The sequence below is a fragment of the Suricata suricatta genome, chromosome 12 (assembly GCF_006229205.1).
Source record: "Suricata suricatta isolate VVHF042 chromosome 12, meerkat_22Aug2017_6uvM2_HiC, whole genome shotgun sequence".
NCBI lineage: Eukaryota > Metazoa > Chordata > Mammalia > Carnivora > Herpestidae > Suricata > Suricata suricatta.
Window position 1 is genome coordinate 54,428,395 of NC_043711.1, and position 24,401 is coordinate 54,452,795.

The 24,401-nt window shown below is 50.4% G+C and overlaps 1 protein-coding gene and 1 long non-coding RNA gene across 12 annotated transcripts in view; one reads left to right on the plus strand and one right to left on the minus strand.

The window, feature by feature from the left end:
- LOC115275029 (probable palmitoyltransferase ZDHHC11) overlaps nt 1-24,320 on the plus strand; it is a 34,637-nt gene extending 10,317 nt beyond the window's left edge. For 3 of the 10 annotated variants that reach the window (XM_029918611.1, XM_029918612.1, XM_029918613.1), the window contains exons 7-14: nt 1,038-1,193; nt 2,786-2,886; nt 4,339-4,373; nt 7,100-7,187; nt 9,744-9,778; nt 12,766-12,850; nt 19,770-19,842; nt 23,511-24,320. In XM_029918611.1, coding sequence (XP_029774471.1) covers nt 1,038-1,193; nt 2,786-2,886; nt 4,339-4,373; nt 7,100-7,187; nt 9,744-9,778; nt 12,766-12,850; nt 19,770-19,842; nt 23,511-23,863 — 926 coding nt within the window. In that variant the 3' untranslated portion in view covers nt 23,864-24,320. Of the gene's footprint in view, nt 1-1,037; nt 1,194-2,785; nt 2,887-4,338; nt 4,374-7,099; nt 7,188-9,743; nt 9,779-10,862; nt 10,907-12,765; nt 12,851-13,221; nt 13,373-19,769; nt 19,843-20,461; nt 21,620-23,502 lie in introns of those variants that run through there. The other 7 variants (XM_029918614.1, XM_029918616.1, XM_029918615.1 and 4 more) reach the window with 7 other exon arrangements.
- LOC115275031 lies at nt 9,642-13,536 on the minus strand. 2 transcript variants are annotated; one of them, XR_003901374.1, is made up of 3 exons: nt 13,430-13,536; nt 11,726-12,325; nt 9,642-10,218 (listed from the first exon to the last, which is right to left on the minus strand). It is a non-coding gene; the product is annotated as an uncharacterized LOC115275031 (long non-coding RNA). The 2 variants fall into 2 exon arrangements; XR_003901375.1 differs by lacking the exon at nt 9,642-10,218 and adding an exon at nt 10,250-10,581.
- Nucleotides 24,321-24,401: the final 81 nt, after the last annotated feature.

Consider the following 24,401-nt stretch of genomic DNA (forward strand, 5'->3'; position numbering starts at 1 on the left):
CTTCCCTGTGAAGGCCCTCCCGCCCACGGGGCCTCCTGTGGCCCCCACACACTCTGAAATGTGGCTCGCACATGGTAAGAGGCGCCATGCGCACACCCAAGTGCCGTAGCACGTGCCCTCACTTCCTTCCAACGTGGGCATCTGCGGGGCACTCAGTGCCATGCGATGTCAGGACAGAGGGCAGTGTGGTCCCAGCAGGTGCTTCTCTCTTGGACTTGCGGGCCCTGGGACCATCGAGGGCCTGTTGCACATGAATGTCTGATGCCTGAGGCAGTCTCCTGGGTTTGCTGTTCCCGAGGATTCCATGGGGCTGTTTAACTGCCAGTTCCCTGGGTGCTTTGCTCTCATCGGTGGGAATTCATTGAGATGCCTCTGGCTCAGGGACCAAGCATGTTGGCCGGCCACCCCGTGGTGCAGCCAACCTTACCCACCCTTCGCTGCAGTCCCCAAGGCCTGTGGCCACACAGCACGGTGGGCCTGTGGCCACCATCTGTGCCACATGAGGGACTGGAGTCAGTACTCCTAGTCTCTGTTAGGGGGCGGGGTTCAGAGCCTTTCAGGAATTCTGTCTCTGGGGTCTGCCTGCAGACTCCTTAGTGCTTTTCTACACTTCACTTTGGAAGTGTCAGCAGCCCTGGGGGCCCAGAGGACCAAGTCCTGAAAATGCCCCAAAGCACTGGCCCCCACCTTGCAGTTCCCTGTGAGGGCAGCCGGTTGAGAACCGGGAGGGCCCAGCACAGCGGGGTGGCCCGCAGGTCAGGATGGGTTTTGGGCCAGGCAAGGGGTCAGGCTCTGCCCCCTGGACACTTAGGTATCCTTTCCCAGCCTCCCCTTCCGGACCCGTCAAGTGAGGCTGTGATACCTATCTCGGTCAGGGGGCCACAAGGGCACCTGGGTGAGGTGTAGGGCACACACCAGGGCAGGGAAGCGGTTCCCTCAGGCTGCTGACCTTCCCCGACCTCAGAGCACGGTCTCCGGAGGAGAGGCTGGCCGTGCCCCAGGTGCTGGAGGCATATGTGTCTCCCTTGCCTCCACAGACATCACCAACGCCAACACCTGGCTGTTGTTTCTACCTCTATTGCCTATAAAAACAAAGACTCTGGTCGTCCTGGACGTTGGGTTCCTTGTGCTCTTGTTATCAGCTATTGGCTTGGTCTTGCTTGGACGACTGATCAAATTCCACATCTGCTTAAGTACGTGTCCTGTCCTCCACTCTAGTGTTTGTGCCCTGCGTTCCCACGTGTCCCTAGACGAAGCCCGCCGGCCCCTGCTGGGAACGAGCACATCAGACAAATCACAGGACAGGAAGAGGCACCCCTGGAGGGACAGCAGGGCTAATTCTGCTCTGCGGCCTGCAAGGACACGAGATGGGCTAGGAGTAAGTTAGATAAGGGAGTAGAACGTGGAGGCAATTACAGGCACTCTTCAAAAAAGAACAGGGGATTTAGGGAGGCACCCATCCTAACAATGAAAAACAGTGAGCTAGGGACAGAGTACCTGCTGACCCACCTTGCTGCGGGGACACTGGCCGTTTCCTGGAGGCCACGCAGTGCTGCATGCAGCAGGCTCCTCCAAGCCCCGGCACAGGGGAGGGCAAGACCCCCCTTTGTGGTCTCTGCAAGGGAGAGGGTGGCAACAGGGGTCCTCTGTGGCTGCTGGAGCCAGCTGGCGCAGTGGGTGCCCACAGTGGTGTCAGGAACAGAATCTGCACCCGGCACTGGAGGCCGGGCAGCTCAGGCCCTTCCTCAAGCTTCCACGAAATGCCCAGTGGGGAGATGAGTGGACTTGGGGACAGTGCCCCAGCCGCAGGGTACATGACAGCCTCCTGGAAGCCCAGTCTGCCAGACAGACAGAGACTGGAGAACAGGTTCAAGGGACAGATGGCCAATAGGAGATCCAGGGACAGGGACCAGAGGGCCAATAGGAGATCGGGGGGTGGGGTGCCACACTAACTGTGGGAGCATGGGAGGGAGACGCACATGGAGCTTAGGGCTCAAAGTGTCGCTTCTGGAGTATACGGACAGCAAAGCACAGACCTCCAGAGAAAGGTGGGATATTAGTGGGTGTTATTGCCATCTGATGGTGCAAATCCCTGCAAGAGAAGGAGTGTTTTCACGAGTAGGTGACCCAGGTGCCAGTTAGTGTCCTCATAGAGATAAGTTCCGTGGGAGGTGGAGGAATACAGCGAGAACCAGTGCAGTTCATCAGGAAGCCACAGCAAACACAGACAGATGCACCCAGGGAAGGAGACGGGCTCCACGGTGGGTGTGGAGCGGCCACCTTCCGTCTGCTCCTCAAGCTGCAAATAGCTTCTATGGGTGGCCCTTCCCACTCTCCAGAAGCAAATAGGAGCCATCTGACTGGTGTTTGTTGGCTTTGGGGAAAGAGAAATGGGAGGTTTGGCACCTCTGCTTAAGCACAAGGCTGAGACAGGCACAGAACCCTGTCTGTTGTCAGACACAGGTCTCAGGTGTCCTTTCAGTGACTCGGGGTGCTTCTGTCACAGTGCTGGAGCCAGTGTCCGGGTCCACACTGGCTTTGTGGGTCTGTGAGGCTTGGCAGATCAGGGGGTGCCCAGCAGCCTCCTGGCTGTGACAAGCTGCTGCCTGCTGCCCATAGGCCAGGCGGACGCCTGGAGTGGCTGTGCTGCAGTCCCCCAGTGCTCAGGGTTAGCAGGCAGCTCCTGGCCCCCTGCGGGGGGCCTGGAAGGCTGGCTCATGGCCTGCGGGCCGCTCTGCCCTCTTGCATAATTGTAACTGCCCATTTCCTCCTTTCTCCTCTATAGGGTCCAAGCAGATATCTACTTTTGAATTTGTTACCCACAGCTACCATAAAAATTTTCCACCAGAGCCTAAACCTTTGGCTATCCATGTCAAAATACCACAGGTACCGGGTGCCCCTCTGCTTCACCATATGTGTATCCAGGCCTGGGGCAGCACCTCATGTCACCTTGCCACTGGGACTTCTTAAACATAGTCCTTTGCTTCTGTGTTGGCACAATCCTCTAATTCTGCATGTGCGCATGTGTGTGCGTGGTAGTGTGAGATGCAGCGCAAGTGTGTATATGTGAGTCTGTTTATGTGATGCACTGTGTGTGCATGTGTGTTTGGTGTGTGATGCAGTGCAGGAGTGTGTGTGTGTATGTAATGTGTGATGCCGTTTGTGTGGTTTTGTGTGTTTAGTGTGAGGAGCAGTGCATGTTTGTGTGAGCAATGCAGCATATGTGTGATGCAGTGCATGTTTGTGTGTGCAAGTGCACATGGTGTCTGTGATGCAATGTGTGTGTGTGTGGGTTTGCATGTGTGTGTGAGGGCATGATGTGTATGATGCAATGCACATACGTGTGGTTGTTTGTGCGTAGTATGTGATGCAGTGCATGTATGTGTGGTGGTGGTGGTATGTGTGTGTGTGTGTGTGTTTAGTGTGAGATATGGTACTTGTGTGTGAGTAGTGTGCGTGTGTGATGCCGTGCATATGTATGTGTGCATGTGTACATGGTGTGTGTGATGCAGTGTATGTGCGCATGCATGGTGTGTGCAACACCGTACACGTGTGTTTGGGGTGTAATGTGCATGTGTGTTATATCATTTGTACATTCACTATCCACAGAATGAAGCCAGCAGGGCTGACTCTTTTAGACCCATAAATTAATGCAGCTGCTTCTCATCAAAATTAAAAACGTTTCCTTTTCAAAAGGTCACCATTAAGAAAATGACAATATAAGCCACAGGCAGAAATGAAACATTTGTAAATCCTATACTTGTGTCCAGTATAAAGAATTTAAAATTCAGTTCTAAGAAAAATGACCCAGTACTTTAACTTTTTAAATGTGCAAAAGATCTGAACCAGCTGTTCACCAAGGAGGGTCCAAGGGTGGCAGATAAGCACGGTGACATCATTTACCATTAAGAAAACACAAAACCAAAAAAAAAAAAAAACCCAAAACAAAAACACAAAACCACAGTAAGACACCATTACACACCCATTAGAATGGCTATAATCAGAAGGACCAACAAGTAAAAGTGTTTGTGAAGCTGTAGATACGAAACTTTACTAGTGCAGATATCAAATTACATCACTTTAATAAGCAGTTTGGTGTTTCCTTAAAAAGTGAAATATATACTTACCATTTACGTCAGCAATCCTATGTCCACTTTCTTACCTATTAGAAGTAGGAACATGGGTATTCATGTGACAAGGGTGCTATCCCCCAGGGAGATCCATTCCCAGGACCCAGGAGACTCTGAGGCACCATTATTCAAAATTAACTAATAACTGATTTGAATTTAAGCTCAGTGTCAACCACATTTTCACTTTATGAATTTTTATCTCCCACAGCAAGCAGATGATGACCCGAGTTCATCTGCACGTAGGTAAGTGTGTAAGCTTACGGGAGTTTTTCCTCTGTTTGAAAAATACTATATGCTCTTAATAGTCTTGCTTTAAAAAGTCTTCATTACTCCCAGGTTATACAAATATTCACATTCTTTGTAATACTTTCACCATTTTTAGTCGTTTTGCATTTTGATTTCCAAGCACTCCTGAAATTGTTTGTGTGTTCACGGAGACAGGGGCTAAGTAAGGTCTTTTTGTTACCCGAGCCGAGCCGGAGGCGCCTCACTTCTCCAGGACCTGGTGCCCCGGGGTCTCCTGAGAGACCCTTTTCGGGCTGCGCCTTGACTGGAACGTCCAGCAGGGGAACCCCTTTGTCACTCTTTATTTTTCATAGCTGTTGACAATTCCTCCATGTTTTCATTTTCCATGTAAATTTTAAAATAGTTTTTGTGCAGTTCTGAGAAACTCGAAGTACACAGCGGAGTTACAGTAAACGTTCCTGTGAGCCGGGAGCGAGCTCCACGCGGGAAAGCGGCCCGGAAGTCGGTCTCCGCTGGGGAAGTGGCCTAATAAAGGGCCGCCACACCTTTGGCGGTGCGCTTGCAAGGTCCGCCTGCTCAGAAACGGGTGGGGGCGCCTCCGCGTTCCTCTCATCAGGGGGCAGGGCCCAGCCAGCTCTCCATTGTCTAGGGGGAAAGGATCTGTGCCTCCGAAGAATCCACTTGTTCCTTCTGCATTTGTTTCTTTAGACCCCTGGTGGCCATACTTCTGTGAAAACCCAGGTCCTTTGGAGTTTGGCTTGGAACATCGCCTCACTGCGCTCCCTTAGGTACAATCTGAGCACATTCCCCTCGCCCTGTACGGCCTAGGGGCCAGCCGCCTCCAGAAACAGCCGAGACTGAACCCGTTTCCCGGCAGGCAGTTGGGTGGATGCTGCGCAGGGACTCTCGAACTGCAGAAGTGCTGTGTAGACCCCGCGCGGGGCCTGGGGACCTAAAGTGGCTGGCCAAGCCCGGCGCTACAGTCACTGCTGGGGCTCTGAGGAATATCTCCCAAGTTCCGTTTTATTCTTTTGTGAGTTCTGATCACAATGCTTTGTTTTCATAAAGTTACACTCACGTTGTACAACTCTTTGGAAGCCCCTTTCTAAAATTCCATATACTGTGGTGCCCTGGATGGCTCAGGCGCTTAGGCATGGGATGCTTGGTTTCCACTGAGGTCCTCTCTCAGTTTGTGGGTTTGAGTCTGGCATTGGGCTCTGTGCTGACAGCAGTGAGCCTGCTTGGGATTCTCTCTCTGCCTCTCTCTCTGCTCCATCTCCCCACAGTTTCTTTCTGTCAAAAATAAATAAATAAATAAATAAACTTTAAAAATTCCATATATTGTGAACATTGTTAAAAGAAAAAGAAACATAATTTTATGGATATAGGTTATTTCATCTTTGGAGGGACCATATCCCTCCTTTCTGGAATAGTATTTTTTCAATCTAGTGTTCCCTTCTCCAACTGGAAGACGAGCTGCTAACCTTCGTATTGAAAGGTCGGTTGTGTGAGACACAAGCCTGCTCAGGGCGGCATCCTGTCTGTTGCAGTGGCCTCTCTTTCCTGCAGAAGTGTCCCTAGTTTGACCTGGACACTCCCAGCCTTACATGTGAGGCAAAGCCTACTGTCAGAATATCAGTTCTCAGAGACCGAAGAGTATGTTTAAATCACTTGGCACCGTGCCAACCACCAAAAAGAAAACCCCACTCAGTAAGGGCCTGTGGAGTGACATGGTGTTAACTCACTGGTATATTTTAGGGGAGAACTTTGTGTTTCTAAGGTGCTTGCCCTGAATAGTAGTTATCAGACCAATTAATTTGAAGAGTTTCCTCTGGACTGTTTCTCTGCTGCGGAAGGAGGATCACACGTGTGAAGATACTTCTTGCCTCATTGCACAGGTGTTCCTCTCTGCTAATGTCCCTCAAGTGGCTTGTATTAATTTTCTGTTGCCACGTGGCAAATTCCCACAAATGTAGTGGTCTGAAATGACTCGTCTGAAGGCACGCACCTGGCAAGCTCAGCTGGGTCCCTGCCTGGTGTCTCTCGAGGCGGCAGTCACGGTTCACCAGGTTGGCTATCCTTTCTGGAGGTTGATGGGGAAGCGCCTGCTTCTAGGCGGACTGAGAGCCGATGGGACTGTTGCTCTCTCACTCTTGCCACGTTGCCCTTCTGTCTCTAAGTCGGTAATGGTGGGTCTAGCCTCCTCGTAGTTCAGCTCTCTCAGACTACCTCCGTTTCCTCATTTCTCAGTTTTTAAAGGTTCATGGGATAGCACTGGACCTACTTGGATAATCAAGGAGTCCTCAGTTTCCTACACGTGCTACAAGAAATGAGCACAGGGCAACAATGCCATGGTCTCCTGGGTGGGTCACTTTGCCCATTTGTAACTGAGCCCCGCTGCATCTGCAGACAACGGGCCAGGGTAGGGACGCTGCAGCAGGAAGAAGCCCCCTATGGCCTCCCACCTGTGGTCTCCCACCGTCCAGCAGCCATAGACCTTTACAGGCGCAGCTCCTGCGCGATGTCTTGTTGTGCAGTCGACCCAAGGGCAAACGGATGGCCTCCCAGGAGGGCAGCCTCCCAGCTTCTGGCTCTGAGGCTCTGCACACTAGGGGGTCACAATGGGAGCCAGTGCATGGAGCTTTACAGCCATCAGTGGCCAAAAAAGCAAGGCCCTTCTTGGCTGATGGGAGTCTGTCCTTCCTTTTGCCCCATCCCCATAGAGAACAGCGCAAGGAGGCCGAGCCGCAGTGGCTGCGGAGGTACCTGGGTTCCACCACCATCACCCCCCTGGCGGGCTCCCAGCTGCAGGTGAGCTCAGAGCCATGGGTGGCGGGTGTTCAGTCCAGGATGAGAACCATGTGAAGGGTCTCAGGCTGCCTGCGGAATGAGGACAGAAAAGGCTTGGGACTGCTTGTTTGACTGATCTGAAACATTTACTCAGTACCCAGGCATGCTACTCATATGGGAACAAAGGTGGGAGAGAAGAGAAGAAAAAGTGAGGGACAGAAAATATTCTTAACTGTGGGGCTTGTAGTGTGTGTGTGTGTGTGTGTGTGTGTCTATGTCTGCTCTTCAAGAGCAAGAATGTCCACCTCAAACTTCTATTTGACATTTTACTAAAGTTCCAGCCAGTGTAATACAGCAAGAAATATAAAGACATATAGATTTGAAAAAGAAACTATTTATTTCCAAGAAACAGGCTTCTAATAAACCTGAAAGAAATACCGTAGGAAATGAAATAATAAGATAGCTCAGAAAGACGGTAGGATACAAAATCAGTATAAAAACCTCCATTACATATATACTAACAATGGAGAATCTCCAAATGATATTAAGAAAATGATTCCATCTCAATAGCATTGAAAATAATAAAATTAAACAAGTACCAAATCTCTACACTTAAACCTCCAAACCATTGATGAGAGAAATTGAACACAATCCAAATAAATGGAAAGATTTAGAATATTGGTGGACTGGAACGCAAAATATTGTCATGAGAGAAAATTTCCCCAAATTGATCTACAGATCCGTATTGAATTTCCAACAAGCTTTTTTCTTGAACGAAATAGCAAGCCAACCCTAAAAAATATATATAGAAATTCAAAGGACTTAGAATGACCAAACTAATTTAGAAAAAGAAGAAGCAAATTGGAGGACTTTCTCAATCTGACTTAAAACTTGCTTATTTAATACATTCCATCAGGGACAGAAATTACATGCTGGTTTTTTTTTTTCCCCCCTGGGGAGTGTGTCTTAGATTTTTCCCTTATTATTTTCTTTACTTTTTTTTTCCCTCTTCTTTTTTTGGTGGTGGGGGTGGTTATGTTTAAATGAAGTTGCTTTTACAGCACCAAAGACTTAATTATCCATTTCCTATATAAAAGGTAGCTGCTTTTTTGCATGGACCTCAAGCATATTGTAGTATAGAGGTGGAATTTAAGGAAAGGTATTAAGCAGGCTGTGTTTTAGCTTATGGGCAAGTAATAAATTGTATCATGCATCTTGAATGTATCATAGATAAGCTGCTATATAATGATTGCCACTTCAGATAGCTGTGAAATTAGATGATTAACTAGTTGTTACTTAACCTTCTAATTTCTGTATAAGTCTAATTACATGAAATAGAAGTGGGGGTTTTGATTTTTTACTTTGCTTTTCTGTTTGGAGTGTCATTGTAACTACTGTATTGTAAATGACGGAAAATAATTGCATATGTTAAAAAAATAAATTGTGTTACATTAAAAAAAACTAAAGAAATGTTCTTGTGTTTAAACAAAACAAAACAAAACAAAACAACTTTACTCTCAAGCTATAGGCGTCAGGACAGTGGGCTGTGAGGGTGGTGTGCCCAGGGAGGGTGGGCATGCAAGTCATGGGAACAGGATAGAAAGTCCAGAAAGAAAACCTGGTCATTGAGGGTTAAACACAGGTGCCAGGATTATTAAATGGGGAGAAATGAGAGTATATTTAATAAGCTGTGCCAGAGCAATTGGATAACCACAGGCCCAAAATGGCGGGGGGGGGGGGGGAGAACTTACCAGCTCTTCACACCATACACACAAAAGTAACTCAAAATCAATATATTTCTGAGTTTAAGGACTAAACTATAACACGTTAGGAAGAAAACAATAAAATCTTTGTAATCTTGAGTTAGACAGAACACCAAAACCACTATTAAGGAAGCAAATGGAAAATATGACCCCATCAAAAATAAGGCATTTGCTCTTCAAAAGTCACTGCTACAAATATAGAAATATAAGTCACAGGTTGGAATAAATATTTGCAAGCCCTGTGCTGAAATCCAGAATATATATATAAAGAACTCTCAAAACTTAATAGGGAAAAAATGGCCCTGTTTTTAACATAGGGAAAGATTCTAAGAAACTTTACCAAATAGGATATGCGGTGGCAAATAATCAGCTGACAAGACGTTCAGCATCTCATTCACCACTAGGAAAATGCAAATTAAAGCCACAGTAAGACCCCACTTGGCACCAGTCAGAAGGGCTCCCTCAGAAAGACTCCCACGCAGCCCCATGTGCCACCTTGGAAAGTCATCAGGGAACTTAGAGTAACACCACGTTGGAAAGTAGTTTGGCAGTTTCTTAAAATCTTCAATATATTCTTAACCTCTGCACCACAACCCCCACGCCCGGGCTCTGCCCAAAGAGGGGCAGAATTCTGTGCACTTGGGTCAGGGGTGCGAGCAAGGGCCTGTCCCCCGCCCCCCCACCCGGCCCCCAAGAGACCCCTTCCTGGGAAGTCTCTGAGACGCGCTCACCCGAAACTGACTAATGATGGACCTGATGTCCGAAGAATAGCCTCGGCACCAACAATTCTTCCTCTTTCCCGTTTACCCCACAGCCAGCCAAAGACGACCTGAAGTCCCCCTCACACAGGTAGGCTGTAAGCTTGCTGGAGTTGTTTCCTCTGAATGAAAATGGCTACTTGCTCTTAAGTCCAATTACTTTGAAAAAGTGATTGGTCTCTGATGGGATATTTTAAAATAATGTGACAACACGATAAAAAATAATGCTGTTTCACTTACCAGTAACGTGTAAGTTATTCAAGTACCGTTTGCACTTTAATGTGTTCGGGGAAACGCAGTGATTCTTCTCTCCCTCCGGACGACTCACACCAGGGCCAGTAGGCAAACAGTGGAGCTCATTTATTCTGTGTGTCAGTTGGAGAACATGTGGGAAGCAGAGTCCGAGCCTCCTTTTCATGACCCCCAATAGTCTTGGGTTTCCCGAGCTACCTGTTCCTTCTGAGTCTGTGCAGAGTCATGTAGAGGACAGCCCTGCCCTGGGACACGTACACACACACACAGAGTGCACCCCTGCAAAGTCACAGAAGAGAAAGTGGCCCATTATGAAGGTCATGATCCAGGGTGGGCACACATTTTAAAATGTGCATTTTGTCTCCACTTTGAAATTGTACCACTGTGAAAAGTCCTCTCAGAACATGGAGAAATGAGAGGCAAGCTCACGTTAGGGTGAGTGTCTCAGGTTACCAGGGCTGCCATGACAAAGGGCCATAAATTAGGTGGCTTAAAAAATAGAAATGTACTGTGTTGCTGCTCTGGAGGCTAGAGCCAAATTGACCTCATGGTGTCTCCAGGGCCGTAGGTTCTTGGCCTCTCTCCTTGGCTTGCACGTGATGCTCTTTCTTTTTCTCTTCACTTTCCCGATTTTGTCCCTTTCTGGCAAGAATGATTGAAAATCAACAAACCAGGATCAAAAATTTCCATCTTAAATTTTTTGTTCAGACTGTGAAATCAGTGCGTATTCATTATAGAAAATTTGAAACTTCCAAGTATTCCACGTGTTTAAATGACAGTCTTTTCCTTCCCTCTGCCCACCAGTGTCCACTGCTGGCATTTTGACTGGTATCTGTTAGGTCTCCCTTGTGTAATGTTTTTATGTACATAATGTACAAACTTTCTCTTTTATAGAATTATAATCCTGTTATACATCTCTTTAGTAGGCTGCTTTTATTTTGAGGGGGAGGAGCAGAGAAAGAAGGAGACAGAGAGAGAGAGGATCCCAAGCAGTCTCCACACCCAGCACAGAGCCCAACATGGGGCTCAATCCCCCAACCCTGGGATCCTAGCCTGAGCCAAAATCAAGAGGTGGACATTCAACCAACCTGAGCCTCCCAGGCACCCCTTTAGGGGTCTGCTTTGAAAGCTCCGCGTATTGTGAAGCTTGTTCTATTAAAGAAAGAAGCATGAATCCATGGGCCTCAACTGTTCCATTTTGAAGGTGTACCCTATGTCCTTGGGATTTCCCCGTTTATGGTGTGGTCCCTGCCCGTCTGACATGGAAGTTGAGCTGACCGTAGCTGCTGAAAGGTTAGCATATTTACGCATGAGGGGGCCCGGGTCACCTCAAAGCCCTCTGGATGCCGTGGACGATAAAACACGAACAGCCCTTCCCTGTAATGGCAAACGTTCCTGGCGTTCCCAAAAGTTTGTGCCCATGGGACAGATGGGTGCTTGGTTGTGCCTACAGCATTCAGGTCACACCCGCTCAGCAGACCAGACTGGAGACCAAGGCTTGTCTACACCTCTTTACACTTAAGGCAGTGTTTAAAAAGGCTCAGGTGCTTACGGGCTGACTTGATGTTGAGCAAGAGGTTATATTTCAGAGGACAACTCCGTGTCGGACTTTGTAAAGTAGCCCTGTCTAGAGGTGGCCATTGGGCCATCTCAGCAGATCTCCTTCTTGACTGCTTACCTGGCAGAGACAACCCTGGGGCGGCTCTGAGGAACTTACCAGATAGGGGGAATAGGAGTGGGGCGGGGTCACACGTCGGAAGGCAGAGCTTCCAGAACTGTCACTCACCTGGCCCTCGGACCCTACTGCCTCATGGCAGATGAGCACAGGCAGGGGTTTCCCAATGCGTTTACCGTCTCAGTCTCCACGGGGGAGAGATCCCATCAGTGACACAGGCCTGTGCTTCCCACCCCACGACACAGTGTCTGTGTGGCAGGGTCTCATGCATTCTGGGAGGTTCTGGCAAGAACAGCACATCTCCGCTCAATTGGGGCATTGACAGAGTTCATGTCTCATGCTCTCACTTCTGGCCTTCAAGTCTGTGATGGCAGGCTACTGTGGCACCTCGAGTGTCTCTGAATCTGTCCTCCTCATTTAAAGACACCAATGAGTGCAGAGGGCCACTCAGGTCATTCAGTGTCAGCAGCAGTGCACCCCCACAAAGTTGTAGCCCAGAGTCCAGGCCCAAGGGGTTGCTCTCCCACTGCTCCAGGGCCGAGCCCTTGCCTCTCCCAGCTGCTGGGACCCCTGGGCACTCATGGCCTTTGGCCCATTGCTTAGTCCTCCCTTCATCTCCACATGGCCTGTCTTCTTGCCAATACCAGTTGCCGGTTGAGGGCCTGTCTTGGTCTCAGGTAATGACATCTTGAGTGCCTTGACTTGCTGCATCTGAAAACCGCATTTACAACAAAATGAGGTCATTGGTGGCCATACATTTTTGGTGGATGCTGTTCAATCCACTTACACAGTTCCGTTAACTGAGTGACCCTTGACTCGTATCTTCACCATGACTCTTGGGAACTCCTGAACATCTCTTTACTACCGAACCAGAGCCTTTCCCTGACTGCTGTCCTGACCCGCAGGGGCACCATCCGCACCTTCTCAATGACAACCCGCCCCCCACCCACTGCCCTGCAGCTCTCCCCTCAGGCCCTCCTCCCCTGCCCTCCCGGGGGTCTCCCACTGTGCCGTGGACCCGAGGGGAAACCACAGTAAGGGGGCTCTGTGATCCCGTGGCCTGTGGCTTCTAGCAGCCATCAGCATCCCCTCCAGGAAGCAGGGCCCGTCCTTGCTGACGCATGTCTCCCCTTCCCCTGACCCTATCCCAGGATGAAGTCCAAGGAGCTCCCGCTGCCTGACGAACACTTATTCCCACCCTCCTGCACCATATTCATGGAGAACTCATGGGTGAAGGTAAGGGAGGCACAGCTGTGCACAGCCTCAAACACGGGGGGTGGGATCCAGTGCCAAGTCTAAGCTCCCCCCAAGAACGAGGGGTGGGACAGTATTTGGAACTGCTTGTCTGGCTGGTTTAAGGCATTTATGGTGTTCCCAGGGACGCTGCTCACACAGGACAGTGGTGGGAGGGGGACGAAAGGGAAGTGAGGTGGGCAAAGACAAACATTCTAAACTGTGGGGCATGTGTGAGCAGAGAAACAGAATGGAAGAATGGGTGTTAATTGGAACGGAAGCGTCACATGCGTGCTTAGGTGACATGTGTGCACTCCAGCAAAACTGGCGGGATCCTGGCCAGGAAGGTCCCAGTGACTCACTTACCATCACAGCAGGAGGGCACCCCTGCTCCTCTCCAGGTCAACAGGGAGGAGGGACATACCTGGTCCGCTGTGTTCATCATGGAATGAACCTGGAGCTGCTGGAGGCCAGTCGTCAGTGGGTATGACGGGCCAAGTCACAGCTTAAACCATTAAACACAATTCTGGCATGACCCCTCCCCACCACTCACTCCCCTCAAGCCTCCTGACTGGTACATACCTTACATCCGTGGAGGCCAGGCTGGTGCTCCGGTTCCAGGAGTCACAGTGGTGGCTATGGCAGTGAGAGCGTCTGTTGGTGCCCCACCGCTGCCATCCCTTCTTGGATGGTGGTTGCCGCACAGCTTCTGAGTGACAGGAAGGAGAGCTCTCCGTAAGCAAAGATGTGATGACTGTGTGGGTGGGGATCATATCCCCCACCTGGCTGTAACGTGTGTGTGGGTGAATGTGCTGAAGCCCTCTCTCTGGCACGTGGCTCTGGAGCTTGCCTCTGCAATGTGTGGTAGACAAGTGTGAGGGCCACCTTATTCCCATCCTGTCTCATGAATCCAAGTATGCTGTGACCATTCAATGTCACTCTGCGGGACACTTGTCTCTGTCATGATGCTTAATCCCTCTATGGATTATCTGAGACAGACCATCATTCCCACATTGATGGCTGGGCTCGCCTCCTAAGTGTGGTCAGAGTTTGAAGACCCCACCAGCTTTCCTTCTGCTTTCAAAACCGTAAATGCCAAATATGGACATTCGGCTTTCTAATGCCACCGTAGTACTAGCATGGGTGTGGGGCTTTTACACATTGGTATGCTTAATTCTAAATCTTCCAGTGTTGAAAAATGCAATCTCTCTTAAGAAAGGTAGTTATCTTTCTAGTCAATTTACACAAATTACCAACACTGTCGAATGCTACTGAGTTTTTTAAAAATCATGACAGCTGTCTGCAAACCCTCTCAGGAAAGAGGAAGGAAGACCTGTTCCATGAGACAGGTTCAACCTGACACCAATGCCAGACAATGTCCCCACAAAAGAATACTATGGGGCAAAATCCTTCAAGAAAACACAGATAGAAACCCCTGACTAAGTATTTAGTTGACTAAGTTAATTTCATTAACTAAGTCACATTTAGATTTATTTTCTCCATTTTCCAAAGTGTTAGGTATATTCGCATGATTCTTGGAATAAAACTATGTGAAATAATATTTAAAATTATTTTAAAGCCAGAAAAGTAGGAAAAGGGATACATTGGGCTTTATAAAAATGTAGGGTAAGATCTGAACAGACTTCCATGAATAAATGCTCAGCGTCATTCAAGATGAGGAGACAGCAAGCTGAAGCCCCAGGAAGGTGCCGCCCCCCACCGGCAGGAGCAGCCGGGCGCTGGCCAGCCATGGCCAAGGCGCAGAGCCTAGGACAGGTGTTGGTGGGGACGGGAAATAGAAGGGGGTTTGTAGCATCTCAGGTGGCAGGTGCCTACTGTCACGCTCCTGGCTCGTCCGTCCCCAAAGAGAGGAAAGGTGGAGACGTGGTGCCTATGTGGCATGACGTACCAGCTCGCTGGAACTGCCACATCTGCAGACCCAGACGTAGGTTCTTGTGACCTTGAGTCTGAGACCCAGGTGTTGTCAAGGTTGGACTCTTCTGGAGGATCCCCTGTTGGCCCTCCGTGTCCTTGGGCGGTCCGCCTCTGTGCGCCTCCGTCCCGCCACTGCCCCGTGTGCAGACCCCACACAGAGTTCAAGGGCTGCCTGGTGGCCTCGTGAAACGCGCACCAGTCCTGAGTGGGCCCCTTGGCCAGTGTGGGCCTGGCCGTGAAGCGGACTCCCCTACAGACCCCTTCCCGGGCCCCAGGGACCCTCGGACGCTTGCTCCAAATTGGGTAATAACGTAAGAATGAGCTTGACGTTGACCACTCTGACACACACGCTCACTGAATTCACACCCCCACACCCGGGCTGGGGCCTTCTCTCTACTGCTCAGTCCAGAACCCACATCTAATCCTGACGCCCTGTGTGCCCCACCTCACACCAGGCCCACTCCTCTGTGGGTGACCCCAAGGCGTGTAGCTCTTAGCAGAGTGGTTACAAAGGAATGAGCACCACCTTAGGTGCACTTGGACTTCAGATCCATTCTGGGGGTTCCACCCCCCAGAGTAAGTTTTCTAAACCTCCTGGAGGGCCTGGGTCTCCATGCTTGCAAGATTTGTGTGGACTCGTGAGGGGTCTGGAGTCCTGTCGCTGGCCAGCTGGGACTGGTGTGGGTAAGCCCCGTCCCCCCAGCCCCCCAAAATTATAATCCTTGTCTGAGAACACAGACTCATCACTGATCTACTTGTGACCTGCTTTCTAAATTTACTCAGTAGTTTACTTATTTTTGGTAACAGACAAAGCATCAACCACCCAGGAAAATGCAGGGTCCTGATGCGGTCTACCTCTGTGCAGCCCGGCCATGGGTCATCTGCTGCTTCTGCATGTGCAGCCCGGCCATGCTCTTTGTTCTCATGTTTTCCTTTTATGTCAGTGTTTCAGATCATATGTATACCTAAGAAATACATACACACCATATGTTGGTTACTCTTTATTTCACAAAAAGAACACAGTGTGTATGTGATGTTTGGAATTTGGGGGAATCACCATTTCACCTACTACTTAATGGTCAAGCCGATCGTTCCCTGTCCTGTGTGGCTGCGTCCATTTGCCTTCCTTCTGCGACTATTTCATCTAGCTCGTCCCCTCTGCTGTGGGCATGCAGGACAGTCTCTGAGGTGAGCAGCAGTTCCTTGAGATGAGGCCAGATTCTTCTAAAGGAGGTGCTCAGTCCACACTCCCGCAGAAGCATATGCTTCTGGTATCCTTCCTGACACCTGGGGCTCTGTGTGGTGCGGGCTGGTGGCTCACGGTCCCACACAGCCTTTCCCTCATGACAGAGGATGCTGGATGTGCATTAGCCATGTGAATTTCCTTCTGTGAGAAGTGCTTGCTCTCATCCTTGGCCCATGTTCCTCCTGGGCTCTTTCTGCTTTTATTACAGATTTATTTGAATTCTTTATATATTCTTGATACAAACCCCTCGTTAGTTGGGTGAATTACAGATAGAGTGTCAGAGCAACTTGACTTCATGCTTAGCTTAACTTGACATTTGATGAGCCAGAGCCATACTCACGTGTATTGGTGATAATGCTTTTTGGCCTCAAGTAATTTTCAACCCAAGCTTCTAAAAGAGAGTCATCTATACTTTCCATTACTAATTTTCAGCATTTGATTTTGAGAGTTGAGTCCTCACTCTCTGGATTATTGGTGTGGTTGGTGTGAGGCAGGGATCCCACTTCATCCCGTCCCTGTGGGTTTCTGCTGTGCCAGCTGCATTCGCTAAACATCAGATGGACCTTCTTTCCCCCACCGATTTACTTTCTGTATGTGTCATGTATTTTTTGTTCCATAATTCTTCCCCTACCGCCTTTCTGTATTTAGTTGAATTTGCATACTATACCATTTTGATTCCCCTCTTCTTTTTCTTATATTATTTAGTTCACTTCTTACTGGTTACCTTGGGGATTACCATTCATATCTTAAACTTAGAAGAGCCTAGTTTGAATAATACTGTTAATTTCAATAATATACACTCTGATCCTAGACATCTTCATCCCTCATCCTTTGTATTTTTAATGTCACATGACATCTTTATAGATTGTGTGCTCATTAGGAAAGATTTATAATGATTGTTTTATGAATTTGTCTTTTCAATCCCATAGAGAAGAAGAGGAGTTACAAGCCCAAAGTACAACAATCCTGGCTTATATCTATCCTAACGTGTGTGGTTATCTCTCCTGGTGTCCTTTATCTCTACTGTCGAGAGCCTCTGTTTTAGCCTAAAGATCTCCCTTCAGCATTTCTTGTAGGGGAGGTCTGTTGGTCATGAATTCTTTCAGCTTTTGTTTATCAAAGAACATCTTGTTTTCAAAGAACATTTCTTCTATATTCTCAAATACGGTTTGGATGGATTTAGAACTTGCTTGGCAGGTTTTATTATCCTTCCAGGGCTTGAAAGATGCCCTCTGGACTCCATGGTTTCTGATGAGAACTCAGCTGTGTTCTTATTGAGGCTCCTTGTATGTGATTCATCGCTTCTTTCTCAATGCCTTCAGAATCGTCTCTTCGGGTCCTGAGAATCTGGCAGTGCTGTGTCTCAGTGTGAACCCTTCCGAGTTTATCTTGCCTGCAGTTTGTTGAGCATCTTTGATGTGTAGACCCATATCTTCCATCGGATTTGGGATGCATGCAGCCAGTGTTTCTTCAGATACTTTTTCTCTCCACTCCCTCGCTTCTCCTCTTGGGCCTTAGGCCCACGAGGTGCTGTTCATTTTCCTTTGTTCCATTTTCTCCCTGGTCCTCAGATTGGATAATTTCAACTGACTTCAAGCTCACTGATTCTTTCTTTCCGGCTCTAATATTTTGAACTCTTGCAGTGGATTTTTCATTTCACACTTTTGAGTGGCAGAACTTCTGTTTGGTTCTTTTTTGAAATACTATCTCTTTATTGATTTTCTTTTCTGTTCATTCAATATTTTCCTGACTTCCTTTAATTCTTTGCCTTGGCTTGAGCACATTTGATGAGATAACTGATTTAATGTCCTTGACTGCTAATTCAAATGTCTGGGCTTCTTCCAGGAAATTCTGCCAAATTCTTGTTCTCCTTTGAATGGACTACATTTTCCTGTTTCTCTGTATGTTTTATGCTTTTTCGATGAGAACTGGATATTCTGAGTATTATAATGTGGGTAAGTCTGGATATCAGATTCTCCCACTGCTCAGGGATTTTAGATTTTTGCTTCTTGAACTATCAGTTTGTGACTCTTCCAAACTACTTTTACAAAGAGTGTATTTCTTGTTGTGAAGTTTCTCTCATTAATTCCGTGGTAGCCAGCAGGTTCCTTAAATGTCTGGCTGCAAATCAGGGGAATAGGTGCTCCAGTAGACGCTCCTGAAGGAGCTACTGCTGTCAAGAGGGCAGGGCAAGCGAGCCCTTGCGCCGGCCTCTCAGAGCATGACTGGACCCATGAAAAGGCACAACAGCCATGTTTTGGAGGACAGAGTCCCTGATGCCTGCCCAGGAACTGGGCAGGCTGCTGTCCTGCTGCTGCAGGAGGACCGAGGGTGGGTCGTCGCTGGTTTGCTGACACCAGTCAATGGGGAAGGTCGGACCGCATCTCTCCCCTGGTGCTGTGCACCGCGTCTGGTCTGGCTCCAGAGTCTGGAACAGTTGACCCCAAAAGTTCTCTTCAGCATAGTGGTTGTCTGTGGAGGACCAGCATCTCAGGCATCCTGCTCCCCCACTGTGTCCTCTGGTGAAGGATGCTGATGTGCACGATGAGAACATTTGTCACCGCCCTCCCCACAAATCTCTACCCCTCACAGCCCTCCACTGTTCCACTGCCCAGCTCTGACAAGTTTCTGTTTTCATTCTCACAACAAACAGCGTGCTTCCCAGAAGCGTCAGTTCAGTAATCCCTTGATCACCTTTGCTTCCCAGCACCATCACCTCCTTCTGTGGGTTTTCTTGCACGTCCTGCCTCTTCCAGATGGCTGCCCACCCCATGGCCCTCTGCGGCAGATGCCTTACTGCACCCATGGGCTGAGAAGTCTGGTGACATCAGTAGCCCAAGCTGCTAGGCTTGCAGCGCCCCCCCCCCCCCGCCCCACTTACCCACCGGAGCCCTGCCCGGCCACGACTGCCTCTATGCTGGGTCCCCTGGGAGCCTGTCCATCTGCCTGTTTTTCCACAGTCTGTTCTTCCTCTTCTTCAGGGAGCCGTTGTTCATCGTGGTTCCCCTTTCGTTTCCTTTCCCTTTTGTCTCATTCATGCTTCAGTTTGTGTCTTGACTGTAATTCTCAAGAGCCGGCTCAGGGACAAGGAGGACATACAGGTTCAGAAATATCCCAGAGACACTGTACCTGCAGAACCACCCAAGGAAAGTTGTGCGCAGCACACAGTCCGGTTCCGCTGCTTGTGGCCCCAGAACTTAGAATGAGCACCGTCCCCGGCCCTTCGGCCAGAGCTGTGACCTCCCCTCCTGTCTCTGTGGGGGATGAGAAGTCACCCATTGGCAGGCCTGATAGCACCCAGGGCGAGGGAGAACCCTCCTGCTTTTGGGAGGCGGTGTGAGGACATTTGGGGCCCCTTGGTAGCCAGGACTCCCCACCAGCAAGCAGAGATGTGCAGGGAAGGCACCAGCGAGATGTGGCCTTTGCTGTGTCCTTTCCCTGTGCCAAGGATCCAAATAGGCTCTGGTGGCCTCCAGGAGACCCTCATGAGCATCAGGAAAAGCACCACTTGTCTCAGTCCTGATGCATGTGTGGAGGGAAAAGCACCCCCCTCCCTGCTCGCCCGTCCGCAGCCACAGTGTGCAAGTGCGTGCTCCGAGGTCAGGAGGCGAGGTGATCGCCGGCAGCCCAGAGCCATCGGTTGCTCCGTCTCCCAACTGCGCTCTTGCTGCCAAGTTCTGTCCTCTGTGGCAGTACAACAAATGCTACGTCATGTGTTTCCTGTTATTTCTCTCTTTGCAGGTCTCAAAGGACCGACAGGAAATAATGTTGCCTGTGAGTGTAGACCATGCTGAGGCTGAAGGCTCAGCTTTAGGTATGATATCACAGAGTGGGTGTGAGGTTCCCCCTTTGATTCTTTAAAGAGTTACATGTTTTCTACAGAAACACAAGAAGAGGGAGAAATCACCGAAGGGGGTCAAGGGCTAGGACACTTTTTGTCTGAGTGATACAGAGGACGAGCTTGGGCTCACGTAGGGTGTCTGCCGCTGACACCTGGCATCCCCATGCTCGCCCTGCCACCTGCTGTGTGTGCCACAATGCAGCAGGTGCAGGAGGTGGGGCTGGACACTCGGCTGACGTGCTAGCTGGCAAAGCACCTGTGAGGTAGGTGCTGGCCCTGGTGGTGTCGCTGTGGCTGCCAATCTGAGCCTCGGACCCTGCTGTGCCGCGGCAGCCAACTTAATAAAGGCACACAGAGCGAGGGCTGCGGGGAGTTTGATTTGTGATGGAGCCAAAGGCCTGATGTGCTCAGTAGAGGCATGACTCCACCACCCACATGCCCTCTGCCCAAGTGCGAGGTGAGTCCATGACACACTAGCCTGACCTCAGAGTGACAGGGAGTCCAGGCCTCGGGTCTTGGCACGTGGCAGGCTGGCTCCTGAATGGACTGACACACAGGTGTGTGCATGTGCACGCCATACATGTGGCTGTAGGTGCTCATGGACAGGAAAGAAGCAAGGAATCCTCAGCCAGGGACAGAGGCCACGTGCAAAGCCAGAGAGAGCCCCATGGGCACTGCAGCCTGTGCCCTGTGGGCACCCGCCTCCCCTGGTGAACTGGTTCTCACGGCCTCACGGGAGGGAGAGAGAAGACCAAGCTCAGAGCACAGCCCCCTGAATGGAAGGCCGCTAAGTCATCCTGGAAAATTGGGACCCAGACGGCTACACCCACGTTGCAGTGGTGAGCCCGAAGGCTCCACTCCCACCAGACACACGAAGAAACCCTGGAGCCGAAAGGAACCTAGAAAATGCTCAGACTCCTCAAGATGAGGATTAACACCAAGTGATTCTGGACCAGTGGCTTGCTGGTGCCAAGGGGCATGCCCCTCGCATGTGCTGGGAAGACATGAGGTGTGCCCACCCCACACGGCCACGGCCTCATGGAGGCCAAGGCCGCCACAGAAACACACGTCAGGCACTGGGCTCACAGACCAAACACAAAGTAACCGTGGTTGTTGTTTAGGGAAACAGCAGGCAAAGGGAAAAACATCTGAAGAGAACAGAAAATTTGTTCAAATGGCATGTGTATTTGAAGAGAAACCAAATAAGATTTAGAGCTACAGAGAATATCACTGACTCCGGATGGCTGACTGAGGGTTTGGCAGCACGGGGGTCACAGCTGGAGTCCCTGAGCTGGAAGCCGTAGCTGGAGAAGTTACCTGACCCACAAAGACAGGACAACACGCGGAGGGGTGTGAGCTGAGAAGGACGCCTGGGGGGCTGCATGCAGGGCAGTCGGGCTGAGGGCCCCACGCTGCTGAGCTGCCAACCCACACGCTCTCGGGTCCCGTGAGCCCAGGAGCACCAGATAAGATTGTAGATATGTCGTGAGCAAGCTGGCACGCTCCAGAGACCAAGAAAATACGTGTTTTTAAACATCAGGTGATAAAAGACAGTCCTTCCAGGGAATATAGATTAACTTCACTTGTCGTCATGGAGGCCACAGCAGCATGGATCGCACCTGCAGTACGGGGTCCGTCAGCCCAGGGTGGTTCCCCCTGGCTGATGCACCTTGTAGGGCAAAAGTAAAACAGGCATTTCACACAGCAATGAGGAATGTTAGGGAGTGAAAAATAAACCATTTTCATAGCATTTTTAGAAAGTGACGTTCCCTAGGAATAGATCTAACAAAAGGCAGGCCAGACCCGCAGAGAAAACCATAAAACTCACAGAGAGACATTTTAAGGAGCCCAATGAATGCAGACAGACACCGCTCACGGAGTGCGTGGCACACCATTGAGGTGCCAGGCCTCCCAGAGAGGCCAGTGTGGGGCACCAGCTCGAGACTTTGTGTCTGAGATGAGCGTGGAATTGCAAAGCATCACTAATGCCCAGAACACAAAGGAGGGCAATTCAGGGCGTCTGGCCGGGCCACTCCCAGGAAGCTTGTTAATCAAAGACTGTGTGGTGTCTGTGCAGATAGAAGCACAGGGCCCGGTGTGGTGGCTTGTCGGGGCCACGAGCGCCTCCGGGGACAGAGAGTGGGCAGACTGTTCCATAATGTTGCTGGGACACTTGGTGCCATGTGGGAAAAACACTAATGGAGTTAGACCCCGCCTTATACTGTTTACACTAATTCCACGTGAGCTAAAGGCATAATACGTGAAGGGACAACAAAACAAACTGGAAGACGATATTTGGTACTATCTTCTTTTTTTAGGTTTATCTCTTTATTTTGGGAGAGACAGAGAGTGAGGGAGGGGCAGAGAGAGAGGGAGAGAGAGAATCCCAAGCAGGGTCCGCACTGTCCACACAGAGCCCAATGCAGGGTTTGATCTCATGAACTGTGAGATCATGACCTGAGCCAAGATTAAGAGTTGGACGCTTAACCAGTTGGGCCCCTGGGGTGCCCCTGGTTCTGTTTTTATGTCCTCATGGTGACTGAGGGTCCCTAAGGAAGGTTTTCTTAAAGGCACTGTCTAATTTATGTGTAAAGGAAGATACACATAAATTAGATCATGCTGAAACGAAAAATTTCCAGACACCAAGAGAGGCCATCAAAAATTGGAAGAATACTTGTAACACATAGCTGACAAAGGACTGATGTCCAGGACACGTCAAGAACTAGGATGCCAGAAGGAAAAAGACAAATGATGATGGGGCACTTGACGGAACAGGGAACCCAGAAGACCAGCAAACAAGTGTGTACCTGCTGCCATCCTCAGGGAAATGTGACTGAACTCCACACATGGTGGGGTGAGGTCCCCGTCACATTAGCAGGTGTTAGGTCTTACATCACCGAGGACTGGCAAAGGTGGGCCTGGCTTGTTGGTACGTGGACAGTGGTCTGGGCTAGGGCTGCGCCCACAGCTGATGGACGAGGCTGTGGGCACTGCCAGCCCATCCCAGGTATGGGTCTAGGAAATGCTTGCCCGCTGCACCAGGAGTCCTGAGCGTTGCTCCTGGTCTAAGGAGATGCCCAACATGGGGGTGGGGGAGGCAGGAGTGCAGGAAGGGTTCTCGCCGACCCACTGTGCGGGGCTGTGTGTGCAGACGCAGATGTTCTGTGCAGAAATAGCTGTTCTCCCGGCAAGAGGTCAGGATGGATGGCACCAGGAACCCGTCCTTGGCCTTCCTTGCAGAGGGCCGGTTCTGCACTCCAGGGTCCCCTGCCCTCAGTTGCTCATGGCAGCTTTCCTTTACTCTGCAAGAACCATGAAGCCTACACTGGCCAAACGGCCCGCACAGAAGCCCTCCTCCTTGAGGCGCTCAGCTGGGGAGTCGGGGGCAATGCAAGTCTTATTCAGGCATCTACTGCCCAGCGCCAGCTGGACTATGGTATCCCCAGACACTCCCTGGGTGACCCAGCAGGTCCAGGGCATCTTGCCGGGCACCGTAACCACTGCTAGTGAGTCAGGTAACTGGCAGGCTGTCCTTGGCCTTCCTTGCAGAGGGCCGGTTCTGCACCCTAGGGTGGAGGGCTGGGTGGGACCCCCACACCCCCGCCCTTGGGTGCTCATGGCAGCTTTCCTTAGCTCCACAGGAGCCACTCGTGTCTACCTCACCATGGAAGCAGGTCCAAGGGAGTACGGAGCAGGTCCAAGGGAGACCAATTTCATCCTATGTCCCTCTGTCTACCCTGCCACAGAAGACACCAAGTCTGGAGCAGGGACTCCCCCCGAGTCCCCGATGTCTGATGGCACTGGGGCGGGCAGGGGCTCCTGCTGTGTTCAGGCTGCAGGACAGCCCCATCCCCCGAGGTCCTGCAGACACCAGTGGCAGCCGGTAGTCTGGCCTCCTCCAAGGGGAGCACTGGGCTCTTCAAGGGGCAGAGTCAAGGCAACAGAGAGAACCAATACCACCCTGATTCCCACTATGCCCCTCACTCCACCTTGAAGCCATACTTAGACATGGGCTCCGGACCCCGCCCCTGGTGGGAGAAGCCCAGTCTGCCCCTTGCTCTCCAGGCTGTATGACTCACCTGGACATACAGTGCATGAGCCTTCAGAAAAGGAGTTTTTTTAGGACGCCGCCGCTGAGACACTCGCTCTTCCTGTGAACAGAACCCCACTTAGGGACAGTTTCAGGAGTTTCCCTCATCTCCAAGTGTCCCCTCCCCTACAGCTGGCCTCGAGGGGGGCCTGTTGTCCCCTGGTGTCCTCAGCTCCTGTCCCAGGCGGGATAGGATCCTTGCTGCCCTGACATGCTACCTGCCCAGGAGAGCCACGCACGACACGATGGCCACGTGGCCAGTGGCACGGATCCCTAAGAAACCAGGCTGGTCCCCTGGTCCCCATCTATTTTTGTACAAGTGTCTGAACTGCCCTCCTCTGCCTCATCTTCATCAGTTTCAATCTCTCCAAGAGATAATCCAAAAATAATCTCTTCTTCAGGCCATCCCTTGGTTCAAGACCTCCCACAAACCTCATGGCTT